Source organism: Schistocerca gregaria, chromosome 1 (genome assembly GCF_023897955.1).
Source record: "Schistocerca gregaria isolate iqSchGreg1 chromosome 1, iqSchGreg1.2, whole genome shotgun sequence".
Lineage (NCBI taxonomy): Eukaryota > Metazoa > Arthropoda > Insecta > Orthoptera > Acrididae > Schistocerca > Schistocerca gregaria.
The window spans coordinates 203,935,088-203,953,712 of record NC_064920.1 but is presented as its reverse complement, the minus strand read 5'-3'; the positions used below and the strand labels follow the sequence as shown (position 1 = coordinate 203,953,712).

Here is an 18,625-nt window from a genome sequence, read left to right as displayed (position 1 = left end):
TTTCTGTAATGGATGGACAGCAGAATACCACTACAGGAGGGGTGGGAAGGATAGTGGGTAGAACATTTCTCATTTAAGGGCATGATGAAAGGTAGTCAAAACCCTGGCGGAGAGTGTAATTCAGTTGCTCCGTTCCTGGGTGGTATTGAGTAACGACAAGAATGTTCCTTTCTGGCCGGCCCAATGTTCCACTGTCTGGCCACAAAGAAGCATTCCCTTTTTAACTCAGTACCATCCAGGACTGGAGCAACCGAATTACATTATTCACCAGGGTTTCAACTACCTTTCGCATTCCCTGAAATGAGAAATGTCCTGCCCACTATCCTTCTCACCCCTCACACAATGGTATTCTGCAATCCACCAAACCTACACAATATACTCGTCTATTCCTACACTACCCCTGCTCCCAACCCCTTAATTCATGGCTCATATCCCTGTAATAGACCTAGATGCAAGACCTAGATGCAAGACCTGTCCCATACATCCTGCCACCACCACCTGTTCCAGTCTGGTCACAAACATCACCTGTCCCATCATAGGCAGGGCTATCTGTGAAACCAGTCGTGTGATCTACAAGCTAAGCTGTAACCCTGTGCTGCATTCTATGTGGGCATGACAACCAACAAGCTGTTTGTCTGCATGAATGGCTACCGACAAACTGTGGCCAAGAAACAATTAGACCATCCTGTTGCTGAACACACTGCCAAACATGACATCCTTCATTTCAATGACTGCTTCACAGCCTGTGCAATATGGATCCTTCCCACCAACACCAGCTTTTCTGAATTCCACAGGTGGGAACACCCCGTGCAATACATCCTACATTGCTGTAACCCTCCTGGTCTTAAACTTCATTAGTCATTGTCTTCACCGATTCAACCCCTTCCCTGTTCCCATTCCAGCACAACGTAGCCATCATTCCACTATCACAATCAGTCTTTTTACTTCTCTCATTTTCCACTACTCCCCCCCTCCCCTCCCCCCTTATCCTCCATCTAACCTACATCACTCCACGATCTGCCACCCCCACCATACTATCCCTCCCCCCCCCCCCCCAAGTCTCCTCCTTACCCCCACCCAGTAGCCACTCCCATCATGCACTGGTGCTGCTCCACGCAGTGTGGTTTCAGTTGCCTGAGACTGTGGCATGTGTGTGTGTGTGTGTGTGTGTGTGTGTGTGTGTGTGTGTGTGTGTGTGTGTGTGTGTGTGTTCATGAAGGCCTTAACAGCCAAAAGGTTTATTTATCTGTGGCGATTTTTTTGTTGTGCCTATCTGCAACTCAGCATCTCTGCTATATGTGAGTGGCAACTTTCCTTTTCATACTATTGAAACATGTCTAATTAGTCATTCTTACAACAAATTACCTGAATATCTAGATTCGATGGTTGGAAAGTTCTATTAGCTAAATGCAAGTAGCAGTGTTCATTAAAAATCTGGATGACATGTAATACTGTACTGTAAACAAGGCTACGTATTTAGTGAAGTACAGAACTATTTTCTTTGAAAAATAAAAATATAATCAGGCAAATATTATGTTACCAAAAGGAGACAAACTGCAGCTAATTTGCATAACTGAGGTGGTAACAGCATTTTTCATTGTTGCAGCTATTTCTAATTTACCAGATTAAATTTAGCTGTCATAAGCACGAATAGCATTAAGCTGTATAGTATTAGTTTATTGTAAATAAAATATACAGATTAAGTTTCTACGACTTCCTAATCCTATGTTATTGTATACTTTGATTTCTTTCAAAAATACAAAGCTCTTCCTTCTTGATGGGATCTATGTAACATGGACGAATGAACAAGACATTTAACAGGAATACATGAAAGCTGTTTAGACAACTGACAAACACAAGAAATTAAAATATAACTGACAAGAAGTAATATTAACTATGCATTTCCTGATAATAATAATAATAATAATAATAATAAACTGTGTAAACATCATAAGAAAGATTGTATAGCACTTGGAACTTTGGAAACATTTATTTGTTAAAGTGTTGGTGGATAGTAAGAGCTGGCTGCTAGGTATTCAGGAGAGAAACATTATTAGGAGATAAATGAAAGAAATTGCACTTTCTGAAGAGTCAACTAGCAGCTAATGTACAATTTATTAACAGACGGCATTTCCTCATCATTTCAATTGTGCATCTCAACACAAGATTCAAAGAATTGGAACATTCTTACAGCAAGTCAAGAAAAAATGGTGATTTTATTTTTGATAAAAATACAAATGGTCATTATATTTTTGGCCACCCAATCATTGTAATATGTCACCTAGCTTCTCCAACACAAGGGCAATTAAAGTGATTTTAACAGACGTATCATGAAGACCAGTGACCAAAATATTATCAGCTGCCGTGAAGTTAGCAACACAAAAAAAATGTTTTTGTGTCTCTATGACTTAGTTATATTCCACTGCAGATTCAAATGGCTTGCATCATCACATGCACATGGAGAAGTATTGAAATTAGGGTCTTTCATTCCTTTTGTAGTTTTGCTTTATCACCTTCTACAACACTTTACATGGGTAAAGGTAACCACTCGGTGAATAGGAGATGTGATGAGTCATCCAACACTAGCAAGTTTTCAGTATTGATAATGTACCTGTTGATGACTCACTGCCTCTGCTATTATATTTAATCCCAAATTATTTACATTCTACAAGAATTCTTCACTACTCTATCAGTCTAACATGAATCTAACGTGGCTACTGAGCATGTGATATATAATCCACAATGCTAGCCGGCTTCATAAGTGAATATTTAAATGTTGTAGCTAGCATGAAATTATGCCAGTAGATGGTTAGGAATATACTGTAGTTTAAACTTCATTTATATGCACCAGCAGGAGACAACAGTCCTTAGTGACTGAATTAAAATTCTTTTCAGTAATAACCTTAAGATACAAATGTTGAGCAGTTCAACATTTGACAATGATGAGAAAAACAGTGCAGAGCATTTATCAAATTAATACAGCCATTTTCAAGCTTATTCTAACCTACTATTAACCACAGAAAAAGTTGCTAGTAAATTGGGTAGAAACAAGAATTATTCATGTGTTTATTAGAAACTGTCTTATTTCCTAAAACGACACATATTTTGTCTAAATGCTTAGACATCATAATTTTTCAATAATTGAAGATAATGTCCAAAATGATAAAGAAAACACTTACACACCTTTGGTAAGATAGGTGACAGTCTGCGAACAACTTCGTGCAAATCCTCTTGTTTCTTTTTGGGTTTGATTTCTTTGTCACTTGCTTTAAATTCAGAATTGACCTGCCGCTCTTGAGCAAAGCTATAGAAACCTTCATTTATTACTGCTTTTGTGTTGTCCATTCCAATGAAAAGCCTCTTTGAAATGAAAATTAAATTATAAAGCATGTTGTCACTCATTTACAAGAATTAAAGATTTTTCACTTTAAATCATTAGGAATAATACTAGATGACCTAGCTTACTTATCTATTTATTCATAATTTTTGGGTACACATATCAGAGCAATTCTTATATAATGACACATATAATATTTTACAATAAATGTACTTGAACACAATATAGTATGTAAAAGTTTTTCAGCTCTTTCTTAAAAAAAAGTTATTTGTGATATACAGTATACTCCCAATTACTCGAGGTAATGTGAGGGAGGAGATACATGAATAATCGAAAAACATGAATAACTAAGATATTTTCAAACATGTATTCTTTTTTGAAAATTTATCCAAGTTCTATGCATAGGTACTGCAGGTCTGTTATTTCTTAAAACAGTATATGATGGTCTACTTCTGAGACCAGTTGACATTTTTCACATGGCATTTCAAATTTCTCTTGCAGTAATAATGTCACTGTACTGAAGAGTATCAACACTTTACATTGTGGCACAATGACTGACAAGGTCATTGTCTTCATCCCCTCTCTGACATTCTCTGCCCTCGCCTTTGGTTTTTTTTTATGAAGGCAGCTGTCACAGTTTCTGCATCTCTCATGGCTGAAAGCCAGAGATACATATGTTGAACTTCAGCCAAATATTGAAGTTTTTGACATTTTCAAAACAATTTAAACCTATTGCCAGATTCATTATTCTTACTTCTTCATCACTTGAACCTCAAAAATCATTTTCTTTTTACCTGGAAGAATTTTCCTCCATGATCACTGATGGCTGTACAGATCTGAAACTTGGACTGAGCATCTGGAAGCAAACAGCAACACGTTGCCAGATCACTTGCAGTGTAGTCAGTCTCATTACTTTTCTCAAATACTTCACAGTTTTGCAGAAATTTCCCCTTCTCAAATCTTTCAATTAATTCCTATTTTTGTTTTAATGTCAACATGTTTCTTTTGTTTCTCTGTCACTTCTGTTACTAATTTCTTTTATCTTGCTTTGTTAACACTTACACACCAATTAACATCAGAAAACTGTGTTGGTTTTTCATTTACATGGAACAGGCTGTTCGATAACAATGGCAATGGTACTCTGTTGTCATGCAGCAGCTGTCTGAACAATGAAAATGGTCATACAGTATATTGTTTATTGCTGTTTGCTAGAGGAAAATATTGCGCATCTCTCTCCTTTCTTCTCTCTGCATAAATAACCCACACACAAATAACTGGGAGCACAATGTATCTTGATTTATATACTCAGCCCTAAATGAACCATCTGAAGGCACTTCTAATAACTAGTATTGTTTTATTTACACAATTTTCATTCCACTCTTTCCAAATGGAGGTCTACTGCTATAACATTCATCCATCTGGTATGGTACTATGAAGAAGGCAAATGACACAATACTGATGTTTCTAGGCCTTATAGCGACAAAACAACAAAATGACATTTGCCCATGAAGTTCATATAAAACAACTGCAGCTAACCATTTACAGTCATGTTCAGTCTGACATCACTGATGCAAGTGGTACTTGACAGCCAAGCCGCGAGTATTGGAGAGAGAGAGAGAGAGAGAGAGAGAGAGAGAGAGAGAGAGAGAGAGAGAGAGAGAGAGAGAAGGTGGCCATGAGATGATGTATCAGCAGCTGTGATGACTTCTAAAAATTGTGCAAAAATTGGCCTAAATGAAAGAAAAGAAAATAATTTATTAACCTTGATACTTCAGCCACCCAGAAAAGATTTCTCGTATTTTCCGGAATGAATAAAATCTATATTAAGCTAAGGTCCACCATTACTACAGCTATTTTGTCTCCAAACAAGAGCTTTCTACAATGTAAGCTGTAGCTGCAATGACATGTGCAAGTGAGGCACAACATACCATATGAATAGAAATTTGACACTGTAGACAAGTAGTATATGGTGAGTTATGATTGTAATATGCACAACATAAGTTTCTGATAATATAATAACCAAATTGAGCAATATCCCTCTCACTATGACTTATAGAAGACTGTAAACAAAGTAAAAGAGTATTTCTATTCTAAGAGAGGTAATACTTTCAAGTCGCCTGCAGTCTAGAATCTGGCCTTAAGACACACCATTAGTCATTCATAAAAGCAGCTTATTTATCAAAGATATAAAAAAAAAGTTATGTGCATACGTTGTTTGTTATTCACATGACACTGAATGCCAGTTCTCACCATCATAATCAAAATAACAAGTTTCTTGTGGAGGCCATTTTCACATCAGCAGTATATAAATTGAAGTAGTTTAAAAGTAAAATGCCTTCTGCATGCTGCAAGTTAAGGTTTTCTTTTCTTTTTTTAACAGCTCATTGAAGTTGTTATAATAGATAGGAAGTTACTTACAGATCAGTGTTTAAATTATTATTTTTAAATTAGACAGCTTTCTCTCATGTGGCAAACTGTTTGAAAGCTTACCGCTTACTTTGTGGCCACTGTTTATCAAAATATAGCGCTATTTTTCATTGTTTTCTTTCTCTTTTTCATTTATAGACTTAGGAGAGAAATGGCACTTGTGATCATATACTGGGATTTTTTGTGTTATGTGCTCAATCGGTGTACACAGTGAATAGTTAGTCATGTTCGGTAGTCATTTATTAGTAGCTTCATTTCAGCTTTTACTTTGCATATGTGATAATTTACTCGTAAGGTTAGGAGGCATCTTTTATTATATATTCTAACTATTTTCTTGTCTTTCTCTCTGATAGTAGATTTGTGATTACATTTTCTTAAAGGTTCTGCATAATTCTTCTATGGATGACTCCTGCAAAGGCTGCTACAAATATAACAGGTATATAACTAGGGCCACATAAGTTTATAATGCTGAATAATTGGATATCCCAACAGTGTTGTCCTACAAGGATGATAAAGCAATCAATGAGCTGAGTTTGTACACCACTTTATTAAAAGCTTTCTTTATACACTCTGATAAAAGTCCCATTTTGAAACACAGTTTTAACCTCCCAATAATTTTCACAACAATATCCTCTCTGCTGTCTAGTGAAAGATCATTCTGAAAATAAACCACACACTGTGGTGAAGCCACTGTCAGTACTATTATTTCTCTTGACGAATGCTTGGCCAGCAAAGTATGCACGATAGCTATAGATAAATTTGGAAAGTAGTAGAGAGGTATTCGTAGGTTTAATGATAGGTAGGTAAGCGTGCATGTCTAGATTGCTCAGTTGGTATGAAAAGTAACTTTAAAGACGAAGTTCCAGGTGCAAGTCCCAGTCAAACAAACAGCTTTAATTTATCAGAAAGTTTCATAATATGTGCATTCCATTGACAAAATAAGATTTAGTCTACACGATTTTCATCATTTTCTACGTTTTCAGTGCTCTGACACAATGACGGACTGCCAGAATGAAAATACATAGTTATCAGGAATAAATAGGAGAAGAAAAGCCAATCAGTCTTGCAACGTCCAAAACTATGTGAAGATGTGTGTTTCTTATGAAGTTTCCCATACCAACTTGTTTATGTTTTATTTATCTCATCAGTCTTTACATGTCCTATCACAAAACCTCAGTGAAAATCTGTACTACTTTCTATGTAACAGGCTTGGCCTTACCACAAGGATTCACCTATGTTCTAAGTACAATATACCACTAAAGTCTCCAAAGAAATGAATGAAATTTAATAAATGTATCACTTATCAATTTATTTCCTTGTGAGCAGCAGAAAAAGGAACAATGAAATAAAAATACCTCAACAGAAAATGCTCCTTGGGCTACGAATGTTGCCTCCATTGTTATTCCAAAGGAAACTTCTCCAAGGCATGCCTGACATGTTTCATCTTTTTGTACTGCATGTCTTAATATTTTGGCAGTTGCTGATGTGATTGATACATTAGCTATCAGGCTGCGAGCATTATGCACAACGCTTCCGTCCAGATGAACCTCTCCAGCTGTTGCATGAATCAACCATTCGGGAGACTCAGCACGCAGAAGTATTGTGTTTACATTGTATATATGGACAGCCATAAACTGTTAAAAGAATGAGAACACATTTAAAAAAAACACACAATAAGTGTTCACACAATTAAACAACACATTTTACATGTGAAAGCTGAAGTGAGTATATGACAACTTATGTAAAATATTGAGGTGACTATCACCAAAATTATTATTATTCTCATCATCATCATCATCATAATCATGATTATCATTATTATTTCATATAATCTCCAGCTGCTGAGATTTAATTTCTTGGCATTTGGCTGTTAATGGATGCCTTTGGGAATATAATTTTATAACACCGTTTGAAGAGAGTGACCCGCAGCACAAATGCTGCAGTGGATGCTGCAGATGGTTTCTCCTCTCAATGATTCTTCAGTTTCTAGGGAAAAAAATCGTAGAAATAGAGATTTACAGCAGGCTGAGTAAGGAAGGTGCTATAGTGCCTCTCAGGCCTACTTCTATAGTATGTCATCCAAATATCTGAAAAATGGCGTCTGGAACTGTCACAGTGAACTATTGACAGCAATTTTTGCCAATTTTAATAAGTTTGCTTTTACTTTAGCAAACAGCAGACTGTAGATGGTACTGCAGGTATTCAGCACACAAGACAGCATTTCCTTTTGTTTCTTGAGCACTTTTCTCCTATTGCCTTTTCATTTCAGTGTGAAGCATGTAGCAAAAGTTTAGGTAAATACAACAGTAATCTGATCAAACAATTGAAACTAAAGGTAGGAATGTCAAAAATGTAGGGAAAGTAGCAATCCACTTTTTCCAACAATAACAATCCAAATATTGGTTCACTTTCTTTACACAATAAGATTTAAAAAACAGTCACAGGTCATTTTACATGTTTGTGTTATTTAACACTTACTAAATGTATTCTTGATGTAACTGATCCTTTATGTAAATAAATTGCAGTTACAGAATCAAACGTTATATTTTTTTAAAGATATTTGGCATCCAATTTGTGAACGTCCTGAGTTTCTTGCAGATGATTTTGAGCATACTAAAGATAATTTAAATTTCAATGTATTGGCTTTTAAGTTTTATGGTAATCTTATTTCAGATTAGGCGACTAAACACAAATTTGTTGCATACTGGAGTGACAATGACTAGAGATATTGGCACTGTTGAACAGATTTGTGTATTGGCGTGCAGTTGTTGAAAGAGAAGCAAACCATCTATTATTTCTATTGTTAAGGTATTACCACCTGCACAAGAATAAGTGGCTAACCCTCTGCCACAACCTTTCCATTTTTCCCACTTTTGGACTAGGTGATTTTAATAGGTGTTTGAGAGTCTGAAATTCTCTCGTTGCTGTAGCAGTGGAGCAGTGTTGTAGATGTGTCTCTCTTGTGACATCAGTGTATTTATATATATTCTGAGTATTCCATAATCCTGATGTATAACAATTTTTGAGCAGTCACTCAAATCTACCACAAATTCAATAAGGTATACAGAATACAATATTTTTATCATTTGCCACTGTTATTATTCTTAAGTGTTTCTTAATAGCAAGGCCACTTCAAAAAGCATGATTTCTATATATTGGTAGAAAGTAAAAAATTAGTAACTTAACAATGAAATAAGTGAAAAATAGTTTGTTGAAATTATAGCTGCCAAATTTCAAGAGGCTACTAATATGTGGAGATATCACCCAAGTCCAACCTTATTCTGATAACTTTATATACACTTGAAAATGCACAGTGTCTGAAATTAGTAGTGCAAATAAAGTAATTGAAAATACAGCCTGGTGGAATCATGTCTTTTCAAATTTATTGTCCCCTCTTACCCCAAAAGAAGATGAGGTAGCAGAATTGTTGCTACAATACTCTTAGATGGTACTCAGTAATGCTGGTGAAGAACTAAAAACACTTTTAATTGATTTGCTTGGAGACAAAATTAATTTAAAACAAATTTAATGATGTATGATATACCCAGATTTATCATTTATGGAAATAGTGATCCAACAATTACAAGTATCATTCACATATTTTCATAGAATAATGTATTGAATTAAGAGTTCATCAACTGTACTAAAATCTAAACTATAAATATTCAATGAATTATCTTAACAAAGACAAATTCTGTGAAACTGACTACAAATTACTGTTATTTTGCTACAAATAATATGGCCTAATTACTATGAATTTTAATTTAAAAATACTGCCTTAACTAAAGTGCATTATGTGTTTATTGTAACTGCAGATCATTACAAATATTAAAATCAAGTATTAAAAAGGCATGGGTGGAAAAAAACTTGATGTATGACATTTATCTTTTTCCCCACCATTTAGACCTTTCCCTAGGCAAAGTCTGGCTTCTGACTGCAGCTTATTTGACAGACATTTTGTTAAAAAATCAACAGTTTAAATTTATTATTTCAGGGACCATACAAAATACTGTGCAACATGCAAGATTGAATTGAATCATTCATTAAAAGCCTTGCTGTTTGGGAAATCTGTCTAAATTTAAAAAAAACAAATTAGGTGCTGCAATAATCTTCAAAATTTCTTACTTGAAATTCATTTTAATTTGGATGAAAATGTCAAGAATAAAATTATGCACCATTTGAAGGAATTTTGAAAAATTTCAATGACTATTTCCCTGCTCTATCTAGTAATAACAAATGGATACACAATCACTTGGAATAGACAATAAATTTGGATTCAACATGAAATGTAAATTGAAATGAGCAGCTACTCAAAACTTCCAGTGACTAAATTACAGAAAATAAATCTTTGTGACCAATGAGTTTCTGCTTAAGCTTAGAGATGAAGTTTCCAATGCTATCAAATAAAGCGGTAACAAGTTTATTTCTTGTCTTGTCCACATATCTGTGAGAAAAAGCGTCTCCTACTTACATGTATATAAAAAATAAATCCAGAAACAAGCTTTACAGTGAAAGTAATTCGAGACTGTCTTTACCTTCTGTTGTTCCTCGTTTCAAAATTATGTCACATGCAAAGCTGATGGATCCTCCTCAAAGAATTCCAAGGAAGGGCTGAGCGAGTTAATTCCATAACAAAAACTTGTAGATTGACAGGAAAGTGTAAAATACATTAATATTGCATACTATACCTACCTAATATCCAAAAGCTTCATCAGCACTTTTGATGTGGTTACAGGTGAAATGTAAAGCACTACAAAAGCATTAGGCTATTAAATCATTTCTGCTGAATTCAATCACTTCCATGTTACAATCAATACATTTCTGTGTAACAAACATTGTTTTACATTATGCATTATTTTTCTTTGTAAAGGATGAAGAACACACTGTTCCTAGTATCTCAAACCTTCACAATTCTCAAAGAAATGCAGACGATTCAGGAAGCAGTTTTGCACATGTGTGGCCAGCCATTCCTGCCTTCCCTGCACTGTCTCTTTCCTTACTGCATCGGGCCCTGTTGACACTAGGGCTTAGCCAGGTACCCGAATGACCAATGCGCCTCGACGGCACATTGTCGCCAATGCACTCTGTTGCTGGTACAGTTCAGCTCAGCTACCTGCAGTGTGGGCAACCACACGGATCAGCTGGCCACAGCCAGGCTTGGCCAGGTAAATGTGGTACAACGCATGGCTCTGCACCTCACCTCCTAGGTAATTATTCTTTCTGGGAAGGCATTTTTGTGATGTTCAGAATTCAAGAACCCCTAATTATTGTTCCCTCTATCTGTCCAGAATCCTTTCCATATCTGTTAGTGTATTCCATCCTTATCATTAATAACTAATGCCTCATTTCTTTGAATGGTCCTCATTTGTTTCACCATCAGACACATTTTTCTGCTCTCAAATATTGCATTTGGCCTCTCTACTTCATTAGTCATATTTGTCAAGAATTTTTTTTTCTCTATCCTCAGAATGCTGTTTGTTTCTCTTTATATGTTCTACACTGTTTCTTGCTCTTCGGCACAATTTCAATTCTAGCATGAGAGTTTGTCTTGCTCTCTTCCTGGTTTTTTCAGCATGTTCACATGTATAATTGAACCAATTCTTACTGGTTATTGGCATTAGGCTTACAGTTCTCTTTAAATGTTCCCATTGACCATTAACATTTCCTTCATTACTGCATTCTGATGCCAGGACTTCAAATTTGTTACGCACTCTGATATTATACTGGTGACACAACTCAGGATCCATAAGCTTCTCAGCATCAAACTGTCTATTGGCTATCTTTTTCCTCTTTCTTTTATAATATAGCTGTACCTGGTAGTTTGCTGATAGCTAGTTAATGGTCTGTCTCTGCATTAGCCCCTCTGTAACGTGTCATATATTTCTTGTACGTCTCATCTGTAAGACTATGACCAATCTCATTCACGGTATTATCTTCTGGGGAAATACAGGTCACTTTGTGTATCCATTTGTGGGGGGGAAAGTCATTGAGCTTACTCCAAGTTTCCAGCTGAGCATATCTTTAATAAAGCTTTATAACAATCAAACACAATCACTTGAAATTCATGCAGTTATATCCATTCCTACAATACTGTTTGTAAACTCTGTAGATCTTTCTTTAAGCTTTTAAAAATAATTACTTTTGTTTTCTGTATCTTTTAGACATCTGATAATGGTTGAATGGCCAAAACTGTTGGTAACAACAAATAAAAAGATGTTATAAAATTAGCTACCTGTTTGGTAATGAAACTTTTGACATGCTACCCACTCTTCACTTCAAGAAATATTAACTCGACTTGTGAAGAGTGGGCAACAATCTCTCCTGTCTTGGCTATTTTGTTTGAACAGTGGCATAAGTAACAGAACTGTATTTATAAGCTACTTGTGCCCTTAATCTACACAAAATCCTTCTTTTATTTACATATACAACAATTTAACGTAGTTATAAACAAATAACATTAATATAGTGAAAGGAGGCTTGCCTGCAGAGGAAGCTGTGATGGTTGAAATGAAGTTTTGCAGAGCAGCCACAACACCCACTCACTCTTTTGATAGGTTTCACTCTACATTACAAGGGCATCATCAGAATCTCTGAATTTTAGAGTTTAAAGTACGTTTTGGGCACCACAAATAAGTTGGCTGTATCATTGCACAGCCGACTTAATAAATGGTGCTGTCAATGTAATCAGCCAAACACTGTATTTTAAATTGTAAATTCCAGAGATTCTGATGGTGCTGTTATACTACAACACAGTGTAACTGGTTAATAAAACCTACTGAATGCAACCATAGCTGTCCTGAACACCTTAATTTAGACAACATTAATTTAATATTGCAACTCTTCATATTGACCATCATCAGAGGAGCTCCAATTTAAAAGAAAAGATGGGAAGAAGGAAGAAAGGAAGGATGTAATGGAACATTTTTATCACAGCTGCAGTATTATTCACTAGAGATGTTTATGCTAGGGGTCAGCATTTCTCATCACAAAGGTGGGAAACATTGCTGATAAATTAGGAGCACACACAGGATATAATACTAAATTCAATGTTTAGTGCAACCATTTATGAAGGACAAGCTGATGGACTGAATTCATTGCAATGTAAAATAATTTGTAACACTTGACAAAAAGAGGTGCAGCATCCAGAAAGGAAGAATGAAATGAGATGAGATTTTGCAGGTTGATAAGGTATGTGATGATGTTTCAGTGAGTACAAAATCATCAAGTCCAGTTTACAAATAACTTGATGGTACCAGCTGACTTATCAGTATGGCACTGTACCCTCCATGGCCTTGATGCATGCACCACTTCATTTGGGATTGGTGTTATAAAACCATGTCCTTTTCTGAGGCAAGCAGGTCCACAAATCTAACTGGCCCTTTGATACTCTGAGTATTGTCACAGGGACAGAGTTGACGTATGGGTCTGTCCCACAGATATTCTATAGGGGACAGATCTGAGGATCTTGCTGGTCACAGGACTACTCCAGTGTCAAGCAGTTTGTAGGGATACATATCAAGTGTGGGCAAGCACTGTCTTGTCGAAAAATGGCACACAGATACTGTCTTAGGAGAAGTAAAGCATGAGGGTGCAGGATGTCTGTGACTTACCATTTTTCCACCTGATTTCCCTCAATCACTACCAGACTTGACCTAAAGTAACACCGAATGGCTCCTCACACCATGACGTCATGAGTTAACACTGTTATTCCTCTCCAAAATGTTGAAAGAATTAGACCTATTCTTCAGGTCGCCACCACATTTACTGATGACAGTAATCCAGAGTTGTGTAGAACCACAATTCATTGCTGAACACAATGCGACGCCATTCATCAGGACTCCATACTTACGTGTCACAGCAGCATTCAAACAAAGTCATTTATGTTGTAGCACTAATGGATACCCAGATATGGGATAGTAATTCCATATTCCTCCTACTGCTATACTCTGTCCAATGGAGCGCGATGACATAGAAAGCTGCAGTGAGTTCTCAGATAATGGGCACAGATGTAACGGTATTAAGATGCGCTTGGTGCACAATATGGCAATCATTCCTTGTGGTGGTCAATATGATTGGCCGGAACCTGGACACCAAGTATGTCTGTCCTTAGATTGCCAATCAGTCCAGTATCAGGCCACAGTCACATACAATGCCCTACAAATCTGGATATTGTTCAATTTCACCAGCTGTCCAAACGGAGACCCACAATGAGGCCCCTTGCAAGCTCTGTCATGTGCTTGCTGTCTGACACAAGGCACAGCGTCTCTGTATCTTTCACAGTGATCACTCAATATCTGATGCCGTTCACACCCGTTATTCTAGTTGGGTTCTTTGGGGAAGAAGACCAGACATCGAGGTCATCGGTCTCATCGGATTAGGAAAGGACAGGGAAGGAAGTCGGCCGTGCCCTTTCAAAGGAACCATCCCGGCATTTGCCTGGAGCGATTTAGGGAAATCATGGAAAACATAAATCAGGATGGCCGGATGCGGTATTGAACTGTTGTCCACCCGAATGCGAGTTCAGTGTCTAACCACTGTGCCACCTCGCTCGGTCGTTATTCTAGTAACAACACTAAACATAAACAATGCCAATGAATTTTGGTGGTCATTCTATCCATCTCACACACACACACACACACACACACACACACACACACACACAGAGAGAGAGAGAGAGAGAGAGAGAGAGAGAGAGAGAGAGAGAGAGAGAGAGACCAGACCACACTGCATCATTTTTTGATCACAAAGATTAATCTGTGACAACTGTCATTTGAATGTTTTCTTTCATGTGAAATACTGCTTCATATTCCTTGCTGCCTTTTTTATATGATTTTATTTGTTTTGTGTTTGTCAAAACAAGAAATTCTTTAGAGCTTCCTATACTTCCTACATCACTTTGCTATGCCTATTCCAGGCTGTTTATTTTTTTCATGTTTTTGAAAGAACATACAGTATTCAAATGTTAAAAATTTGATTGGTTCTGATCCAACTTGCCTGTGGTCCCTACTTTTACTATGATATGAACAATATTATGAAAAGGATAGATTGCAACTCAGCATAAAAATGAGACACTGAGTTGCAGACAACCACAACAAAAGGCTGTTACACACAGAGCTTCTGGCCATGGGTTTCTTCAGAAAGGAAGAGAAAAAACATACAATGATATAAGGAGGCACACCAAACTCATACATGACCACTCTCTCTGGCTGCTGGGGCAAGAATGCAATGGTGTGTCGTCAAGAGCAAACAGCAATCTCTAGTGGGGCGGGGAAAAGGGGAGGGGGATATTAAGATATCATCCCATTCTCAACCTAGAGTAACCTACTGTCCCCACATCCTAAAGCCAACAATAGTTTCCACCCTCTCTGTCCTACCACTTCCTCCTGATTCACATCCCCCCCCCCCCTCCCTCATTGTGCTCTGCTCTCTGTCAATGCCACTCATCATTTCCCCTCACTGCTTCTCTCCTTTTCTGTTCCCCACCCTCCCAACACCGTGCCAGGCAGCCTCGTCTGGCCAACATCAAGTCCCTGCACACTCAGTCCACTTGTGTAGAAGTGTGCACATATCCTCCCCCCCCCCCCCCCCCCCCCACTCCCCCCCCCCCCCCCCCCGAAGATAGCTTTGCGAAAAGCTCTGTTTGTAACAGTCTTTATTGTTGTGGCCGGCTACAACTCAGTGTGTTGTCTTTACATTGAGAAGTAATCTATCCTTATCATAATAATATTGATATTTCAACCTGGTATTTCCACTGTTTGACAATGTTTCCTTATCAAGTTTTTTTATTTTATTTATTTATATATACATCATAATTACACATATGGAATGTTGTACAATGAAATTATGGGAACAAAGTACACTGATTGTACCTGTGCAAATGTAATTATCACTGGAGGGATCTTCTTATTGCAGAAGTTGGGGCTTTCACTCTCCCCTTTAGAAAGATGAGCTATATTTACTTTATCACCTTTAACATCACTACCAAACACATCTTTATTTATGCGTACATCTTTTATTACTACAGAAATGAGTTTGGTAACTTCACTGCTGAAGAAACTGCTGCGGAAACCAACTTCATCGATGTGCTGGAAAAAGAAAAAGACAGATCAAAAATGCAGACAGGCAAGTAGCAATCTATTTGATATTCATAAATGTTACACAAGAGATTAATATTATCCACAGTAAACATATTTCTAGCTAAATCTGAATCACTAATATATGCAATCAGAAAACAAAGGAAGTAGGTTACAGTACGCTTGTTTGCCCACTGCTTGAATACTGCTCAATAGTGTGGGATCCGTACCAGATAGGGTTGATAGAAGAGATAGAGAAGATCCAACGGACAGCAGCGCGCTTCATTACAGGATCATTTAGTAATCGAGAAAGTGTTACGGAGATGATACATAAACTCCAGTGGAAGACTCTGCAGGAGAGATGCTCAGTAGCTCGGTACGGGCTTTTGTTAAAGTTTCGAGAACATACGTTCACCAAAGAGTCAAGCAGTATATTGCTCCATCCTACATATATCTTGCGAAGAGACCACGAGGATAAAATCAGAGAGATTAGAGCCCACACAGAAGCATACCGACAATCCTTCTTTCCACGAACAATACGAGACTGGAATAGAAGGGAGAACCGATAGAGGTACTCAGGGTACCCTCCGCCACACACCGTCAGGTGGCTTGCGGAGTATGGATGTAGATGTAGATGTAGATGTAGATATGCATAAAACCTTTCTCCAGAAGGAAACTGAAATTTTATTATACTATGTTCTACTGAAAGATTCACAGAAAAGGTATACTTTTCCTGTTGAAGACAAAATGAGCAGCTGTGAGGCTGTGCTACAGGGGCTCACAAATGTTGAGTACCAGTAAGGATGCAAGGAAAGAAAAACCACATTAACATTTGCTATTTATTGTGTAAGATAGGAAAAAACGATAAAATATAAAACTTTAGGGGAGGAAAACTTTTTAAAGAAACAGCAACTCAGACAAACCTGCAATACTAATATGTGTTAAAAAGATTGACTTAGGTGAACTGAACACTTAGTGATGTTCAAATTGCTGTACATGGATGAGAAGGACATTAATGACCAAGTGGTTATTTGATTAACAAATGAGAAGGTAAAATAGCAAAGTGTTCAGTTGTGGACAGTGCTAAATCACATTGCAATGCCACTCTAATGAATGTGAAATTTGTCTTTTTGCTTTCAAACACTACTTCACACTGCCCAGCCCTTGAATTGGGAAACTATTCATAATTGTAAAGTTTTTTGTTCACATAAAGTGCCACCATATATGCCTATGAACAGTACAATCTACCAGTGTATTGACCATGCTCTGTGGATATCCTCTGCAGTTAGACAAGTCTCTCTGACTACGACTGTTGCCATGTTTATATTAGTAAATGATGTTTTGATATATGTTGACAAGAAAACACTGTTAATGGTGTATTCTGTGATTTTGCATTGCTCACTATACTATCAAAGGACAGGTGGGTGACTGGCTAAAATCTTACCTACAGGTCAGGCAGCAAAAAATAGTTTTAGATTTAAAAATGGGAAGAGGAAACAGTGTCTGGGAACAGCATTTGTGGAGTGCTACAGGAATTTGTTCTTAGTCCCCTACAATTTCTAACATACTGTAATTATCTACCCTTTCTCTCCACCAGTGCTAGCAACTTTACAATGATTTCTGATGAAATAAGCATCGTGATTGACAACAAAATATCTGGCACCCTAAAGAATGCCCTTCAATTGCAGATATTCTGAAACGATTCGCAGTAAATTCACAAGTAATAAACACCAGCAATATTCTATTCGTTCCTCAGCAGAAGAGCCAACATGAGATTGTTACTGCTCACAAAAGTCAGCAGAAAAGTGAATACATTGTTCAGAATTCTTAAGTGTGCCAACTTCCTCTCAATCTTGTGAAGACTGTGCCTAACAACACTTGCCATATTGGAGATATCACAGTCTCAAAACTTGCCTGTTTTGTTTATTTACACTCAAGTGTTACAGAAACATGTTCTGGATATGGCCGCACCAAGGACCTGGCAAGATAGGCTCCTGCCAAGGGCACAGGCATGGACTGGGTGCAAAACCTGACCATGTGGCCAGTTTAAAAAAAAAATGTGGTCTAAGAATTAAAGTAGAGAAGTATACGAATTTTCCTATCCCTCGTGTTCCTGTCATTTCTTCCAATGAGAAGCTCTTCCTCAACCTGCGACAGAAAATGCATGCTGTTGTCACCGCATCATTTCGATAAGGGAGTCTGATCAAGAAAATTACTATTACCAAACATATGTGTATCTCTAATGGGGTTTCTATGGCAACAGTACATTTGGTTCACACAGGTGCCACTTACACAACTATTTCATGCTCAACAATGAAGCTCTTATTGCAACTTTGCTACAATATTGTGGGATCTCATTTGTCGATGAGAAGGTGTTGAAGCAATACATTCCACATATTGCTACTTGACTGAAGGCATCTGATTATTGCGGACTGAAGACTAAAGCAAGACTCTTTGAGCTAAAGTGTTTTTAAAGTATTTAACAGAATAATAAGTGAATACAAAATAAATCTCAGATATACCAAAAAATTTTATCTGACTGTGTCTTATGCTCGAAGATGTGTATTGTGATGCCAAATATAGCAGAGCTATAGTAGCTAGTTAAAGTAATAGCTACTTTCAAGTTCTATGTGAAAGAGCAGATAAAGTGCACTGACAACTTCCCATATGAATATTTCAAAGGTTTCTTCAAAATATGGGTTAAGATATGCTTATGTGACTGCAGTATCATGGGTGAAAACAGACTAACATCTTGCCCACATGATGCAACACAGCTTGTAAACTTGAC

The 18,625-nt window shown here is 37.1% G+C and overlaps 1 protein-coding gene across 1 annotated transcript in view; it reads right to left on the bottom strand.

Moving 5' to 3' along the window:
- Positions 1–18,625, bottom strand: part of LOC126336877 (protein KIAA0100) — a 316,670-nt gene that overhangs the window by 256,407 nt on the left and 41,638 nt on the right. Inside the window, exons 3-5 of the mRNA XM_050000988.1 lie at positions 15,634–15,849; positions 7,120–7,398; positions 3,184–3,360 (exon numbers count right to left, since the gene is read on the bottom strand). Coding sequence (XP_049856945.1) covers positions 3,184–3,360; positions 7,120–7,398; positions 15,634–15,849 — 672 coding nt within the window. The remainder of the gene's footprint in view (positions 1–3,183; positions 3,361–7,119; positions 7,399–15,633; positions 15,850–18,625) is intronic.